We start from the raw sequence: 18,225 nt of genomic DNA, 5'->3' as shown, positions 1-18,225 counted from the left end.
CGGTATCGGACGCAGTATGTATAGCGGGACTGACCGACGTTATTGGGAGCTTTCAAACCATCGTCCGCCGTGGTTACGAAATCCGCGCCAGCCTACTTGCATTTCCCGAGTTGTGTAACGGATCGGAGCGGTGGCCGTAGCGTTATGCATGTCAGCGGCACACAACGCTTATTTGAGATCTTGTTACCACTTTTTTTTTTTAATTGGTGCTGGGGAAGCTACCTTCTGAGGGTAAAGTAGCGCATTTAGGTGGTGCGCGGGACCCCACTATGAAGATCGGGCTATTGATTTTAAAGCACGAATAGTTTCCTAGCTGACCGAAATTTCAGTTTAACCGACTTTTCTTTTTTCTTGTTTGCTACGTGGAACTTGTGCTGATGTGAAATCGTGCCTAATTTCACAGGTGTTTGATGGCTATCTATGCTGCTGTTTTAGTGTACGTTTGGAGAAAAAGAAGATGAAGCAAACTGAAAAGCTGCTTCTCAATTCTTGGCTGATCCTCCGTGCTCGTATGTGTCATCTGTTGTAGGGTCAAGAAAACAACTCTCTTGACTGCTCTACAGAGTTGTCATGTGCTGCTACGAAGCTAGAAATCTTGACCGTGTAAAGATTTATATACTTAAGGTTGACAAATTCTTTTACGGAATGCTAGCAAAGTAGCCAATGCCATTGTGACATCCTGTCATGAAAGGACATTGAAATATAGTAGCCTTTGCACATGAAACATGTTTTTTTTTTTTTTTTTACTTTGTTGCTAAACTAGCTTCTTTGTTCATGCACTTGCTCGAGAAGAACCACGCAGGTCCACAACATGTTCTCTCACTTCAATAACACACCGCACACTCCTTTTGTTCCCTCAGTCATGCACAGTACTAAAGTCTGGCACTATCGGGGGGGTCTCTACTGACTGCAGCACAGGTATAGTGCTCTAGAAGATTGGGCAGTGTGTCAACCGCGCCGCAAAATACATGGGAGCAAGGGGCCGCTTTTGCGATGACGGAGGCGCCGCAGCGCAGAGGGCGCCACCAGCAACTGATGTGTCAGGCGCCCGCGTATGCCCGCTGTGCGGCGGGGCGGATATCGCACGGACTGTACGTTCTTGTTTGCTTGTGCGTCGTCTCGAGCTGTTCGCGACAAGATTTTACAAATATGCCGGTTAACGGTGCTCAGTACTGTTAGCAACCACCTAATTTATTTTCCATTTTGGCCGTCGGTAACACCCACACCTCGGGGAAGTAACATGACAGGAGTTGGCTCCGAAGAAAACAGCTTGGAGAGGGCCGGCGTACGACTCGCACAGCACGCTTCACTCGCTGTACAGCTTGCTTTAGCATTCCTAAAGCACCTAATTCACGTCCAGAAATGCAGTCGTTTTGAAAAGAGGGCTGTGTGGAGGCAGGATGTATGAAGAAGTGAAACATACAACACGAGCGTTCGAGCGCTGACTAAAACTGGTCACAGTAACCCCATTATCAAAACAGTCCAAAATGGTATATTTCGTTGTTTTTCACGCCAACTATGCTGACTACAATACGTCACTGAAGCCACAAGAAAAGTCGGCATTCAGTTGGAATGAATTAAATGTGGACTACCCCGCATGGAGGTAGAGATATAGTAAAGTAAGGACATGAAAAACGAACGACACCACGCCAACTGGCTACTGAATAACGGAACACAGTGGGTCAGGAAAGGTGGAAGTGGGAGGTAAAGGTTTCACAGGAAAATAAAAAGAAACGTGTCGCCTACCAGGGAGGGAGAAAGGGGTTGGTGGAAGGCACGAATGTGAATAAAGGTTCAGAATTTTCGTGCGGCACGGCAAACGCACGACGAAGAAAGGCAGCTAAAGACGAAGAAAAATGGAGATACATTAAAAACAATAAAAAAAGAGGAAACAACCGAGCATAAGAACCAAATGAAGGCCCGGGAAGAGGAAAGCAGTGCACAAACAGGCTGCAATCGAACGCGTATAAAGATATAAGCGTCAAAATTTAAGAGACAACAATTTGTGAAACTGTACACTAATCTAAGAACACACACCATTTTCTTTTCTCGCCATAAGCTGAAACATTGTTGTAACGGGTAGCTTTATAAATACCCAGAGATGTGCGCTACACTTAAAACATTTAATCTCAATGCGTTATAGTTTAACAATGACCTAATTGTTCCAGAAAATGTTTCCATTCTAGGGTGCGCAAGCCACCGGTAATATGCAAGTCAATGCCTCCAGAAGATCGCTCTAGTCCTGTTTCATGTACATACAAAATAAAAAGAAATGAATAGCTCTGAAAAAGAAATAACGACGGAAAATAGAGGACGCAGAGGCTATAGGGTACGCTTAATTCGCTTCCGCTAGCTCATCCTTCTGCGAAAGAGAGGTTGTGAAGCCGGCACGGTTTCTCACCACGAACAAAAATAGCGCCATAGGTTCTAAGCTAGGTCGCAATTTGCTCAAAAATTTGGCTCGGATGCACGGTCCTTTTCGACTGCTTTGCACTTCAAATTTTGCAAACTTCCTGTAAAATGTGAAGATTCAAAAAGTTTACCTACTTGGAGCACCAGAAAAGCTCCCACTTGAAGCAATGAAATTTAATACGTTTTTGCGGCTTCGCTCTTTGCGAAGTAAGCGAATCACGACAAGAGTTCCCAAAGTGAAAATAATTAAATTCCCTTGAAAGTATTTCACGTGTAATATCAACCTTGTTAACAATTAGTCTGGTTAGTACTGCAAAGAGTACCCGCGGCAAGTAGCCCGATTATATATAGTGCGGTAAGCAGTAGTTGCAAGTATATCCAGTCGATTACTCATATTTCCATACCACACACTCAAAGAATAAACACGCATTATGTCCGCATTTGATTTCGGCATTATATTAATTGCTTGCGTATTAGGTGCTCGTCATCTTTTTCGCATTTTTCCGCTTTCTCTCGGTGCGCGCCAAGAACTGCATCATACCTGCCAATTCAACGCGTAATTATCAGTGCTTTTATTTTTGTTTTTTGTTTGTTTGCTCTGTACCATTTGATGCCAGTAAAGCGTCCGCACTCAAGTGCCCACTATGAACGTATTACGTATGTGACGGGTTTAACTTTTCATATTTTATTTGAAGTAATGCTCTAGCTGTACTTGACTTTTTTTTTTTTTTGTTCACCCTTTGCATGGTTAGTGGCACGTCGCAAACAAATGTCCGTGATATACGTAATTGTTAATCATGAACAAAGAATAAATGCTTGAGTCGCGTATACCTTGTTTATTTTTATTTTTTTGCCGGTAAATACCACAGTGCTTTAAATTAGTACGGTAGTGAATAAATGTGTTTTGCTCGCACACTGTATTTGTAATTTCTATACGCGGTGATTAGGGCACATAAAGAACACCGATTAAAGAGATATATTACAGATTACTGACGATTTAGGATAAACGTTGTTATGTATTAATAAGCGCAAGCTGTAAAATGTAAGCAGGTGTTCGTAAATAAGGTTTGTAAAAAATAGGTGTTCCTAAAGAGGCCTTGATTCGCATGTACACTGTTTTTCTCCGCGTGTTAATAGCGCTCCTAGGCAGCAGCCGTTATTCCCTTACGGGAAGAACGAATGCAAAACACCACGCTTCATTGCAAACGTTCAGTACAAATTGCTCATCTGGACGATTTGTAACTGTCCGCAGGAAGAAATGTTGAGAATTTCAGATAGTGATTCAAACATCGCGCGCTGCTCCGAAGGACTACCCAAGAGTGCACGATGTCTCCCTATAGACGTAAAAGAATGGCAGGGATCAGTTTAAGCACCTGGAATAAGTAGCCTCTTTTTTAAATTATCTCACTAATTGCGTAGCGTCTGAAAATCGCTCTAAAGAGAACCGCAACCCTCCTCTGTACCCCCGCTATCCCGCGGCTGCTACGCGCCGAGCGGCGAACGTGGCACCCCTGTTGCACGTCGCGCCCTCTTGCGGGAGTCGGTTCTTGTCATCGCAAAAGCGGCCCGCTCTCCGCCGCCGGTCGTCACACTGCCCAATATTCTAGAGCACTATAGCACAGGTGGAATGGAAAATAAAGGGAGGGAGAGAGAAAGTGGCTGGTGGCCTGCTTCACACATGGTTTTATACAACTGGGAGAAATTATTTTTCTCCGGCGGGGTTACAGAAGATATGTTAATGGTTGTTATTAAAACTCGCTGCCAAATTGCCGGAACAACAGAGAAATGCTTTAACAACCAGTGACAGGACTAAAAGATGACAGCCTGCTTCATAGTCATGCAGTCCTATAGACCTTACACTATCAGGTTTAGCAGGCGGCTGTTGTGGCAACCCTGTATTGCAGAGACGCCATAACGTTGGGCAGTTCGAAACTAAAATCAAACAAAAAATGCTTCCGAACGCTGGGCACATGTGCTCTGTTCGAGCCGAGGTATGCGAAAAGGGCGCAGCAACAAACGTTGTTCGGGATTTGGTTTCCCTCTATTCCAGAATGAAAGCTCGGACAATGGAACAACAGCTTGTCTATGAATCTGGAAAGCCGTGGGTGGTTCGGCGGCGGCTTTACGTGGTGCTGAGTTATTACTCTAGACGACGTATCTGCACAGTACATTTGATTTCCATGTTGTCTGCGTATGTGCCCTAGACATACCACTTCAGATTTTAACCTCAGAGTTACCTGCGAGCATTTTGGACGAGGCGCATCCAGTTTAAGCGCCGGATAGGCCTCAATTAAACTTTCCTAGGAGCGTTACGTATGAAATGTGACCTCGTTATGTTTTGGATCTTTAATGAGTCCTTGGGCATATGCTTTGCTTACCGGTGGTGTCATCGTGGTCACTCTGGCGAGGCTCACATTCGTGAATTCTTGGTGAGCAACAGCTTGGATTAGTGCTATAGTAGCGTCCGCTGGCTGAGATGTGAATGGGACGGGGGCCATTGCCTCCAGCTCTCTGCGAACAATCCTGGTCAAGCTTAGCTGATGGGACGGCTGCTGCAGTGTTGACAGATTCTCGCGCAAAGACGTAGCAACTGTGTTTCGCAAGTGATCGAAGCAGGGAGCAATATGACGTTTAGCTTGCTCAAACCGCCGGCATATCTCGAGGACAGAGTCGACCGTCGTACAGTCTTTGCAAAAGGCAAGGTTAAAAGCGTCGTCAGAAATTCTCTTTAAGTTGTGGCCCACCTTGTTACACTGGGGCATGGCGCTGTTCACTTTGCGGCATAGAGCTAGTATGTCTTGTATGTACGACAGATATGATTCGGTCGACGATTGTGCTCGCGATGCTGGGTTCTTTTTAGCACCGAGCTTGCATTCGATCGGCTTGCCAAAGAGATCCCGAAGCTTCTCTTTGCACATGTCCCAGGATGTCAGATCTTCTTTGTGCGTCTCAAACCAGACATGCGCTGTATCAGCCAGGTAGAAAATGATGTTTGCAAGCATCAATATTGCGTCCCATCGGTTGTGCTTACTGACTCACTCGTACATAGCGAGCCAGTCTTCGATGTCGACGTCATCGGTGCCGCAAAAGGTGCCCGGATCACGAGGCTGCACCACGACGACAGTGGGCACTGGTTGTGCCGCTGTAGAAGGGGCTGCGTCGGACTGCATAGTGCTAGCACCAAGCTGGCGGCCACTGCGGAGATCCAGATTGTAGTATTGGTGTTATACCCTCCATGCTCCACCAAGATGTTACTAGTCGCACTCCATTGTAGCCGCAACAGTTCGCCGTCAGGGATACACTCGCAGGACAACCAGAGCCTAGCTTCAGCGTCGTCGCTGTTCACTAGTCCAGCACTTCATCATCGTCTCCGTGACTGCGTACCGTAACAATATGTTGAAACATTTTTGACCCCAAAAACACTTCGTAATTCGAATCGTTGATATTAGCAGGGGTCATATTAACGAGGCACGACTGTATAATCAAGGGGCACTGAAGTGGTTTCCACAGCATGTTAGGAAAGTCAGAGATACTGATAGATGGTTCCACAAAACTTTTCTATGGGGCATATGTATAACAAGAGATACCATCAATTAAAAACAGCCTCCATATTTTTTTCCCTCTCAACCCTGCGCTGAGCAAGAAAAACATGGAAGAGAACAGACAGGTACTGCACTTCGCCCGCGATTGTGTCGCCAAGCCATTGTGGCTTGGTTGTGTACATTTTTTTTTTTTTTTTTTTTTTTGCAACTTGATTCCCCATCATGGCTAGACTGTACAGGAGTGACAGGAACAGGCGCTAAAAATGTCGCAATCTCTTGTCTGGTATGCGCCCTGCCTTGTCTGCTGCGGTCTTTCACAAGCCATCGACAGCCTCTACCCATCGCGTCCTGCGGCCCTCATGATGTTCAGAGACAGAAATTGGGGAAGAGACCGGTGCCGGGGCCGCCGCAAGATGCGAGAATAGCAATTTTGAAAAATTAGTTTGCAAATTTTGGGCTCACTTCTGAGGTAACTTTGTTTGCATGCATGCGTACATACTTTCAGTGACATTTGCTGTATGCAGGGCGAGCGTTGCATCCTCGACGCAAATGCTAAATGCAGAGATTCACTCATGGTACTTTGTCCATGCGAGCAGACCATTATAAGTGCCAGCCATGGCCATTGCTTCTTAAGTTTGCCCATGGGTCATTTCGATCAGCAGCTAAAAGGGAATATTGAGAGAGAAAATAAAAAGAAAGAACATTTTAATCTTAGCTGATGTGCCAAGATGCGAAGATGAAAAAAGGGATGCACCTTATCTGGCAGCATCTTTAATGGCCTGTGGTCACGTAAAGGCTGCTGCCCTGTACTTCGGAGTCTTCTTTGAATTTAAGAAGCAAAGAATATTTGGAGAGAAAGTGGTTTCATTTAAGAGTGCCTTTTTTTTTTCTCAGTGTAGTGAAATTTAGCAGTAAAACGCTTATTGTTAGAATTAACTTTTAATTGTAGTGTCATGTGTCACCATGTAGTATAGTTCGGAGCCTCGACCTTATAAAAGTTTCAGTTGCCATAATTGCCACTGAAGAAGGTGCAGCAGAGAAACATTACAACATATCCACAGCCACCTGGTAGTGCCAGTCTGCGTGGCATGGATGAAATTGTTCTTTAACCTGTAGTGTGAAAACAGAGCGTTCTTAATGAAAAGGCTGCCTTTTTGCAAGGACCACACACAGTCAAACTTGCTGATGAGAATATGTGTGGTCTACACGATGTATGTGGAAAGCTGGGCAGATTAGTAGCCACTCATTGTGGATGGAACAAAAGTTAAAAAAAACACACACGCAGGAATTACCACTGACTCGCAACATATTTCTTTCGTTAAGAATAGATTGGTTTGCAAGAGTCATGTGACCTTACAGAGTTCAGCCACTTGGCAGACTTCTTTCAGGACAGGCCCTTCCCCTTTTAGGGATTAATAATTGTCAACAAACTCGACCTTTTTACCAGCCGAACAAACCACGGTGGGTCAGGAAGCCGTTTTCACATTGTTTTACCAGCAGACTTGATTAATGCTCTTTAAATTGTTCTCTTTTGCTAGTAGCAGGTGTTCCAATGCGGCCACAAACGGCAAAGCAGATCTCGCAGCTACGGCGGCGAAGGAGAATGCTTGGCCGGAAGCTGCTGCCTAAGGTGAAGGGAGCACTGCAAGCCGGCCGCATAGGCAAGCCGATCCACAACTCACACCAGTGGACTGTCACTCCAATCAGCCAAGTTGATCAATCTCTAGTGAAGAGCGTGTCCAGGGTCACTAGTGCTGTCCCAACTTGTGCTGCCAGACGTCGTGGCGCAGCTGCCAACAAAGTGTCAAGTGGCATGCAAAACATTTGGAGAGGCCTGGAAGAGTCCTTCCTTGGTTCTTCAGAGCTTGACCAAGAGGGTCAACGCGGAGAATCATCTCAGCGTCGTAGGCGGCGGAAGAAGCGGAACGCAGCCGCACCTGTTGCTGCGCAAAATCAGTTTGCATCTGAAGAATCTGAAGAGGAAGAATCACCTAATGAACACAGCATCAGCAGTGCTGGCGATGTTGATGAGGAGGACTGCTGCGATGATTCTGTTACTACCTTGGAGAATTCGTCTTCTGACAGTGAAACTGTTTCTGATGAAGACAGTGGCAGTGCATCGGACAAGAGTGAGTGCGATGGTGTGCCTGATATGCTGATGGATCCAAAGCCCAAGCGTGAGGACCGTGAAGACGCCAGTCCGGTTGGGAGCGATGATGAGCAGGTGGGTTTAGTGGGCATTGTTTTGAACTGCTTTTTGGTTCTAAAAAGGGTCACACTACGAGGGCACTGGGAAATGTAGACAGTAGGCATTTCTGTGCATGGCAGTGCCCTTTAGGAAATGTCTTAGTATCCAGAAACCAGCAGTGCTGAGGAGCATTTGTTTTTTTGTTTGTTTGTTTTTTTGCTTTTTTTTGCTTGCTTGCTTTTGGCAGGCAGTAGAGTTGGCTGGGTATAACGAATCACTGGTTATTATAGTTAGTTGCAACTGTGTTACAATACCCAGCTTATTATCACTTTGTCTTTCTCCTGAATGAATAATGGCTGAAAAGGACTAAGCAGTCATTGAAAGTCATTTTTAGCCAGGCCCATCAAACATTTTTGGATAATTTGCCTAAGCAAACAAGCGACAAATCGGGTTATTAGACTATGATGTAAATGAAAAGCTCTTTCCTGGTATCGTTAAAGTTGGGTGCTTTAGCATCTGAGAAATGAGGGTTTACTATTTTAATTTCACTTTCAAGTCGCATAAAACAAGCTGAAGCGACATCCAGCGTTGCCATTATAGATTCATCCTGCCATGTGATTGCAAAGCCTTCTGTCTTGCTTGTTGCGAACTTAGGGACATGTGGAAGCCTGAGAAGTTTTTTATATTTTATGCTGCAAATTACTGCTATATCAAGAAATATGCCTTTTGAGCTTGATGTAATTAGAATTGACCTTCGTTTTTCTTTAGAACGTCGGTGTTTGTGAGCAGTCCACGCATGGTTGGGCTAGTTTGGTCACTTCTAAGCACTTTTGTCAGCCGCCATTTTCCTTAACGAGAACATGGATCAGTACAAGGTTTGGGAACACGGGAATAGGTGGCAATTTGGCTGGCTTCTAAACTTTCTAACGATGAGAGCTACATTTCAGCACTCCTTGCTCCAGCACGCTCCGCAGAATTGCAAAAGACATATGCATTTACACAGTTTCGTTTTATCTTTTTGGCCTATGTGCTGTGTGCATACATTTGTAATATAATTATTTCCATTATCCTTTCTTACTATCTCCCGACGCTGAACACAGAAATAAAAATATGCGGTTGGGGTTTATAGATGTGTACTGCTGCCAAAGGTAACGTGTGTGACTCACAAATATGGGCAATATTTACAAGGTACGTGAACACGGTTTTCGACATATGCATTGCTTTGCATGGTGAAATTTAGAACTGAAAATTAAATGCATAAAGGCATCCTTCCGCCCTGGCTCAATAGCTGTATGAACCAGATGAAATCCCCAAATCTTCGTTCTTTGCAGTTTTTCCGGCCTATAACTGTTGAGGGATTTTGAGAAAGGATGAAACCAAGTTTGTAGGATTATGTAAGGTTTTTGTGACAGACGATGAACATGTTTACGTGCCTAGGAAACAAATCTGTATTTGCCACAACGCCACAAATGGACAATACGCAGCTATAAATGTAACGAAGCAATCTTCAGTTCTAGCAATAATTGTTTACAGTGGGTTCTGCGGAGAGTGTTCGGTTATGGGGCAGCCAGAATGTACACTCCGCATTAAGCGCTGTGTTGCTGGCATTCAGTGAGATTCTTTTCATAACGCTATGCAGTAAATTTAGTATATGGGAAAACGGGCAGGGGCATGAATGAGCGGCGTCGAGAGCAGCAAAACAAAAACCGTTTGGAATACTTGTATATGTGCTTGGAACAGTAGTAGCTTCGGTGATACGAATCTCATGGGGTTCCGAAAACGGTCTTAGCATCTGAACATTCGTATCGTCAAAACGAACGAAAATAAGTATGCAGAAGCATAGGAAAGGCAGTCGCGCATATCTGTTTACGTCCGAGAAGGTTTATTACGGTCGCGTGGTCACAGCTCTCTACTCGCGGCGCTCACAGCGCGACAGGCGATCGCGCGGACCGTTTGCCTCCTCGGACTTCTCGCGGCACGTACAGCACAACAAGAGATGGCGAAGTGCCAGCCCCGTGGCACCACACTCTGCTCGCGATGCGTACAGCGTGACTAGTGGTTGCGAAGTCTACAATGTGCGGCCCATGCGCGCCCGCCGGCTGCTACTCATGGCCGCGCGCCACTGCAAACCTTTTCCGGTGTGGAAAACGATCACGATGACAGCGATGTGCAGTCCGCCCGCATCCGCATACTTCTCGCGGCACGTACAGCATAACTGGAGATGGCGATATGGGCCGCACGGCACCGCAATCTGCTCGCGGAGCTAGCGATGTCCGGTCTGTGCACACCCGGTGCGTATGCAGCCGCCAGCTACGACGATTGCGACATCTGCGATTTGTGGACCACACGTCTCTGAAAGCTTTTCGCGGCATGAGCCCGACAGAAAATCACGACGTTGGCGAGGTGCAGACCAAGCGTCACCGCAAACTGTTCGTGATGCGTACACACAGCGCCACTGGCAATCACGGAGTCAGTGATGTCCAGGCAGTGCGTAGTGCTCGAGGTTGTGGTCGCAGTTCGCGTGTTCGTATCATCCGTAGTGGTGCGGGGGAGTGTTCGGACCATCCGAAATTTTGCACATTCTACACAATGCACTCTAGCCGGGAATTTCGCAAATTCGTATCACCGAGATTTAACTGTTAGTTAGTAAAAGTAGATTTAACTTGTTAGTAAATTCAGGAAAGATACAGAAGTACAAAGTATGCACAAATGCATATAAAGGGCAAAATGTATTCCTTTGTTTCATAAATATGCCATGTAGGCTAGGCAGTACTGGGATGATTGACCAGGCAAGCAGCCCTTCAGTTGCTCTTAAAGTCGAAAACAACTGTCCCTGCATTGCTTTTCATTTATGTATTGGCCTCTCTGGCCCCCCGCCCCCTCCCCCCTCTCGACCCATGGCTGCAGCTGCTCTTTCTATATGGTTCATTTTTGTCTCGCCTTTCTTATGTGTGTTTTTCCTTTGTGTGTTTCGCTCACATTTTCCTATGCACAGATGGTAAGTTGAAGGAACCTTTGGCAATGTTGATGGGATTAGAAGGTAGGTTTGAGGAAATATGAAAGCCAGGTTTGAAATTAGATGCCAGTGGAAGGTGCGGAACAAATTCTGCTAGGCCTTTGATGCAAAGTGTGATGAAGGAGGATGCTGTTGAAGGTTGGAAATGCTCTTTGCCTGAGTTGACTTTAGGTTGCCTAGCTTCTTATGCTCTGAACATGTGGTGAGAGTATGCAGGGTGTTCCTGCTGTAGTCTCGTCACACATAGCCAGTTGTAAGGCCCTGTTGAATGCTTCATTGTTGCACTTCTGTGGTTCCTTAGCAGAAAAGTTATTGTACCATTGTTTCGAAGCCAATATGAAGCTGCTTTTGTCACATTAGCTACCAGAACAAATGCGGTCATTCTCATTTTCTTATGTTGAAAGTGAACCGGCTCAAAGTGGAACATCTCTCTTCACTATGGTGAATGTTGTGAAATCTTTTTCAGGAGATGGATGAGGAAGAGCTTGAAGCCATGCCTACAGCTGGCAACTTGTACAGGTATGTGTGGACTTGAGTGCAGGCGAGCTCAGTTTGTTCACTTTTCATTGCTGATAATTGATACTGATCTGTCATAAACATTTGCTTAGTTTATTATTGAAGCATTTGTAAAGCAGCGATACCTCTGCTTGTTTTACTCCATTATTTGCAAAATGTGCCGAAGAGAGCTTTTGTTTCTTAATACCAGTAATTTTCTTCAGGCTTGCATTTGCTTCTATTACCTAATGTGGTGCCCTGCTTAGCATCTATAGGCCTTTCTGTGAGTGGAGCATTTGCATTTTTCAATGGAGAGGCGCATTCACTTCCTCACTTTGCTCTCCTGATGAACAAAATTAAGACTCTGTAGACAGGAGCTGTGAGGGAACAGAATGCAAGTTGTTGAACTTCTAGCACATAAGGAAGGGAGGACACTGATGGGTCAGCAACATCTCTCTTGTGGTCTTAAGGTCAGGAGATGTGTTTTCAGACTCTTTCACGTGAAAGAGTCTGAAAACACATCACGCATTAATTTCTGCCATTTGTTCAGTGTGTGCTTGGTTTTCACCTCATGATTGGGTCCGCTAACCTGCTGACATGCATATTCTTCTCTGTGGTCACCTGTCGGCGGTGCTTTGCTGCTTTTAAACTGCGAACCAGCCTCTTGGTGGCTGCCATCACACAAAGGGGGTTGTGGCGCCACACATAGGTGGTGCCTTCAGATACTCCAGAACATTTGGGTGAACTTGGCAGACATGGGGTGTAGAGCAAATTGCATTAACGTGAGAAGTTGGGCTAGTTGGTAGAGAAAATACTGTGACTTTTCTTTTTTTTCTTTTTCTGAATTTCGTGTGAGATGCAGCATGCAGGTATGAAAACAAAAATGTGCTTCATCGTCATCAGCCTGTCTTATGGCATCTGTGACCACTTCATCCCCACAAATTTCCCAATTTCAACCACCCATCTGACTCAATGCCAGGCTACATTTGGCTTGCCTTGGAAACCATTCCATTACCTTCAACAGCCATTTCTACTCCTGTCTTCGCATTTACGAGTCCTATCCATGTCCTTTTTTAAAGGAGTGTAAGCTTTATTTTTTCCATGCCAAACCCGAAGGTCATCGAAGGGCAGCAATTATCTTCATTCACCAAAGTCATTCATTTGTGTAAGCCAGGTACTGCACGTACGGCAATATCTTCTGTGCCTCACCACAGCTTCGCAAAGAAAAACATTGCAGCTGCTGGGTTTTGAACCCGCGCCAGAGCGAACAGACAAGGCCCAGGCTTGAGAGCACTATGCTATCGCAGCAGCTAGTTACGCCTCATGTAAAACTGCAACACTCTCTTGCCCTGTGCAATGAGCACTGTCTTCATCAACTTTTCTCACTGCAGCAGACTCTCGTGCTGTGCACTGAATATCATTGTCTTCATGAAGAAATGTTTCGTGCACATACGCCATCTGGGCAACTACGGGTGAGGTCCACAAGCGTGGCGCTGGGCAAATCCACCAGGCAGCATGACACAAAAGTCTCATGACGTAGAGGAAGGCATTCTCATTAAAGACAGAGACCATAGTCATGCCGAACAGGCTGCCGAGACCATCAAAGAATAATCTAGACTAGCCCATTGCCGAGAAGCTTACCAATCTCGGAAGCGGGCAAAGATAGAAGGGACAGCAGCGATTGTGGCACCGGCCAATGGCTAACACTCATGAAACTTGGTTCCAGGATAGTCGACCCTCTGCAATATGATTTATCTTGATTTTAAAAGAATGTTATCGGCTAAACAGACCTACAAAAATCCCTACAGCAGTTGAAATCATCATGACGGATAGGACACGTCATGTACGAGCTGCAGACGGAGCAGTGCACCGACATCACAGGAACCATGTTCGCAGAGCGTGGCGTTCTGAGTCCCAGGTCACAGACCAGGAGGTCTACCCCTCGTTCGCTCTGCCGGATACATCAAGCCCCGTCCAGGGACCTCCTCAGCCAGAGACGGCATCGATGACTAAGAGGAAAGGGATGTGATAGACTGTGTAATCACGCACTGTGTCATCGGTGTGTTTCAAGAGAGCATGCGCCAGGTTTTGTGCCTGTGCTTGTTATCATCAGATGACGTTCGCCGTATCTATTTAAGCAGCGGCATTCTTCCAATCAAATGCTTGTTGATTCAACCCAGCTCGACTCGGCATCCATTCATTACAGGAAGTCATGTGGCAATTACAAAAATGAAATTGATAGATGCAACGAATCAAGGAACAGATGCGACTCTATGACAGCCTAGTTGAAATCTGTGAGAAATGGTGGGGGGGCCTGTTGCGGTGGCTCAGTCGTTAGATCGCTTGACTGCTGGTCTCAAGGACACGGATTCGACGCTGGTTGCTGCAGTTGCGTCTTAATGGAGGTGAAACATACCGCCACATACTATGTAGTGTCACTGTACGTTAAAGAACTCCAGGTGGTCGAAGTTAGCAGAGCCTTCTATTGCGGCGTCCCTTATAGCTGACGGCTCTTTGGGCTAAACCCATATACTATACCAAATATTATGGTTGGGACACAATGTGAAGACAAGATAACTGATGGTTGTTGAGGGTGAAGGTTTCGTTGCACTCGCGTACATGTCACGAATGGTGCGCAGGGTGTTCATGGCGTCTGAGCGAGTGCTGGTGGTGGTGCAGCCTCCGGCCGTGGTGCGTCTGTCTGGGCGCGCGAAACTACGCGTCCTTCACGGCATGGTTGATGTGGAGGGCCTCCTGCTGATGTGCGCCGAGTCTGTGCGGCACGGCCGCCCTACCACCACGATGGTCCAGTCAGGCTACCCCTCAGGCCTCGTATACGTGCGGCCTTTTCCCTTTGTGCCTCCACTGAGGACCGGAAAGCCTCTGTGCCGTGCTCTTGCCAAGTTGGGATTGAATGACAGTTGGGCTCAGCTACGGCCTTTCCTGGCTAAGCGTTCGGCTGTGATCCTGCTCGAGAAGGTGAGAGAGGAAATATTTTTGGCCTTACCTTGTGTAGCACTTGGCCTTACCTTGTGTAGCACCTGTGAACATAAATACCTTTTATAATCTAAATATATTGTCGCGTCCTCTCTCTCTTACACTTGCCTTGCTTGATGTTTCTCTCTTGACTGCAGCTCCACCTGTGTTGTACTGGCCATGCTCCGCAATAACTTTTTTTCGCATTTTCGCAGTGAATCGAGGTGTACAAATACAGGGCATCTGTTGTTACTTTGTTACTACAACAGTAATTTAGCTGCAGCATGACAGCACGAATACTGTGCATCTTATTAAGAGAAGACTTCTGTGATGGCGGTGTTCGGCTTTTTTGTTTTACGGTGGTCGTAGTGAACATATTCTTATTTCTAAAGCAGAGCTTTTCCTACAACTCCCTTTTTTTTTTTTTTCTTATGGGCTACAAGGTTGTTTGCTATGGACAGATTTTGTCAGCTACAGAAGCACGAACGTATGTTACAAAATGCTATTTATTTCTTGCTGCAGAACCATTAATTGCTTCTTCAGGTTGCAGTTTCTTCTGCTACAAAAGCTGCTATGAGGAGCTTATTGTCAGTTCCTCCCCTTGTCCACTTAAGACGAACTGTTTCATGTGTGAAGTTAAGGCGAGTAAAGTCGCCGACAGATTTGCGTGACCCTCAAGGGGCCGAAAGAGCGTCCGGAAAAATCAGGCGGTCCAGAAAAACGTATTCACGACATCACTTTAGTTATTAAACGGCTTGAAAAAAAAACCGGTCAGTCTGTTCCTGCGTCAATCCCCTCATTCTCACAACCGGTCTCCTCTTTGGCGCAGTGGTGGCAGCAGGGAAAAGCGCACTGCGGTTGGAGCAGTGCGATATTCAAACAGAAAGAGGCACCAGACGCCGGCAAATCAGCTCAGGTGGAGCCTCGCTGTTGCCACATACTCTATATCAGCACCTTTTTTTTTAATCCGCATGAAAAAAAAAAATGAAAGTGGCAGCTGTCTCCACGGGAGCGGTGGAAGTTGTCCGCTGCGTGCTTTGGTGTAAAAACAACAACAAAGTTACATCGTTTTATGAGCTCCAGTAACCGTATGGTCTAACAAATGCAAAGCTCTTTCAGTGGTTGTGTTTAGTTGTGGCACTCGGTGTATTGGAAGATGAATTAAGCTAGCGTCTGTTGTCCGTTGATAGCGGCGCTTTTTGAGGCACTAGACAGACGTGCATTTTTCCTTTCTTTTTTTTTTTCCGTGCTGGAAAACCATCAGGAAACGGACTTGTGCCGCCGCCGCTGCGACCTGCGCAGCTGGCTTTGACTTTCTCATTAACAGCTACACGCAAGCTATCATGCATGGTCTTATGGTTACGTGATAGAAGCACGCTCGCATTTAGTGACCCGTTCTCCATGGAGCGGAGCTCTGTCGCTGTTGGTTGACAGAATTGTGTAGAAGTGCAGGGTGCAGGCCGCCTGATATCGGGTAGTAATGACTCCAATAACTCCTTACAGCTGCTGTGCCTGCGACAGAGGGTATAGACAAGCGTCATGTTTGTAAACAAAGGTGGCGCTGCGATCGACAGCGACATGGGGTGTAGGCAAAAACGCGGCGTCCCTACGTAGCGCCAAGCGACGCTGTCATCGAAACCAGTTCGCGCGTGCGAATATTCTGAAGCGTAAGCTTCGTTTATGCATAGAAATAATTTTGTTTACGCCTGGAGAGTAGTTTAGCACTTTATCAGCCAATTACTTCTGGAATTACCTGGCGAAGAGCGCTGAATTGGCTTCCTTCTCCGTGGCCTCAGCAGTGCGCGGCTACGGTGGGCGACTGTAGTGACTGAGTTAAATGAAAACTAGAAAGCGCAATGTATATGAAAAACTAACAGCCAACATTGTTCAACTCCCGTGCCTACTGCTAGCGCATGCAAGGACGACGAATGAATGACTGGAAGTGCGTTTTTCATATAACAACTCTTAATGGGCTTTCTGATGCCCCAAGCACCTTCACTCTAAAGAACAATATATTACTGACAACTATAGTGAACTAGAAATAATATTTCTAGCTCAGTGTGCCGGCAACTTAAGTCAGAATTTCACTGAATAAGAACTCAACCTTTTAGTTCTTTGTAACATATTCGCCTATAGTGTGCGCTGCCAATGTTTTATCCTGCTGGATGAAAAGACGTTTCACGTCCGTTTCATCGTACAGACGTAGCCAAGGTCATTCACAGGTTAATAGATACATGAAGGCCTGTAAGAATGTTCTCCTTTTGTTTTTTTTGTTTTTTTCTTTAGGAGAGGTGCACGAATGTAAATGCAACATTCTCCATGATCGCTTGCAGCGAAATTTGCACGATCTGTTAAGCTTTTTTTAATATGCTCTGAAACTGTTTACCGTAATTAATCACCGGAGGCAACTGTCGCCGAATCTCGTCTTACGCTGGGATAGTCAACCCATGGGTCTTTTTTCTTTCACAATAGATTGCAGGGTCAGAGCTGAAGAAGATAACCTTAGGAAGGTGTGGACTGCCTCAATGCAGGTGCCGGGAGGGGAGTGGACCGTCGATGCGAAAAGCTCCGCTTCTGTCTGGGGTCCGTTCCGGGCTTTGGGATTCCGGATATCCATGGATGAGACATCGTCCGTAGCACCCAGCCACCCATGGCGCGCGGAGGCTGCCACACTTGCCAAGAACCTCCTGTGCACATTTGATTCACCTGGTGAGAAGCAAGATGCTAGGCTTGGTTTCCTTATCACCACCGCCAGGCTCTCTCATATCATTCCAGTTAACCCAATGCTGAGGTAGCTACATCTAGATGCAAACTTCCTTACCTCATCTGCCTACCTGACTCTCTGCGGCCCCCTGCTATGCCTGCCTTTCATTGGAATGCAGACTGTTACCATGAAAAGCTATTGATTACTTACCTTCCTTTTGTGTTGTAGTCCCTGCCCATTTTGTCTTCATTTAAATTAGGCTGTTGTCAGGTTGTGTTAATTCTCTTAACCACTCTGGAAGCATCCTGTCTCTTAATGTTACATCTTTCATTTTCTTTTCCATAGCTTGCTACATTGTCCTCAACATAGTGTCATTTCCTTTTTGTTAGCCACCATGATGTGTGGCACACCCATTTGCCGATTGTGTTAAGCTACGGGAGTGTGTACCGCAGTATATAGGTGAGGCCAGCATAATATGAAGAATGCTTCTTGGTCCTCAGAATGTTTTTGCGAGTTCCCCAAAGAAGATTATTATGGCTGCTTTGGTCCATACATGAGCGCACTAGTGTCATGTGCCAACGCATGTATAACATACTAACATAGGTAACATGTGACAATAGTTCGTACCGCCGAAGCTTGATCCGTATTATTTGGCCGGGACTTGTACAGCCTTTGTTAAAAGTTTACAGCCCAGAGTGTTTGTACCCAAGCTGTGCAAGGGGGCTCCTTGAGCATTTATGGAAATCCTACCTGTTACCTTTGGGTGGTTTTAAACACTTGGGATGCATTACGACCCATACGATGTGGCTCTGGAGCAAGCCCTCTGGATTCTGGTAATAATGTGTTGGTAATAATGAAAGACAAGATGAAAGCTATACTCGAGGACAAGTTT

General features: G+C 45.9%; 1 protein-coding gene across 2 annotated transcripts in view; it reads left to right on the top strand.

Moving 5' to 3' along the window:
• The window catches only part of LOC146208033 (polynucleotide 5'-hydroxyl-kinase NOL9), a 51,033-nt gene that overhangs the window by 507 nt on the left and 32,301 nt on the right, over positions 1-18,225 (top strand). The window contains exons 2-5 of one of the 2 annotated variants that reach the window (XM_084591719.1): positions 7,496-8,178; positions 11,625-11,677; positions 14,293-14,632; positions 17,161-17,338. In XM_084591719.1, coding sequence (XP_084447845.1) covers positions 7,507-8,178; positions 11,625-11,677; positions 14,293-14,632; positions 17,161-17,338 — 1,243 coding nt within the window. In that variant the 5' untranslated portion in view covers positions 7,496-7,506. Of the gene's footprint in view, positions 1-7,492; positions 8,179-11,624; positions 11,678-14,292; positions 14,633-17,160; positions 17,339-18,225 lie in introns of both variants that reach the window. The other variant, XM_084591717.1, reaches the window with a different exon arrangement.

The sequence above is a fragment of the Amblyomma maculatum genome, chromosome 1 (assembly GCF_055883805.1).
Source record: "Amblyomma maculatum isolate TAMU_Amacu chromosome 1, ASM5588380v1, whole genome shotgun sequence".
NCBI classification, from domain to species: Eukaryota; Metazoa; Arthropoda; class Arachnida; order Ixodida; family Ixodidae; genus Amblyomma; species Amblyomma maculatum.
The sequence above is the reverse complement of the archived record's forward strand: the minus strand, read 5'-3'. Positions and strand labels throughout refer to the sequence as shown.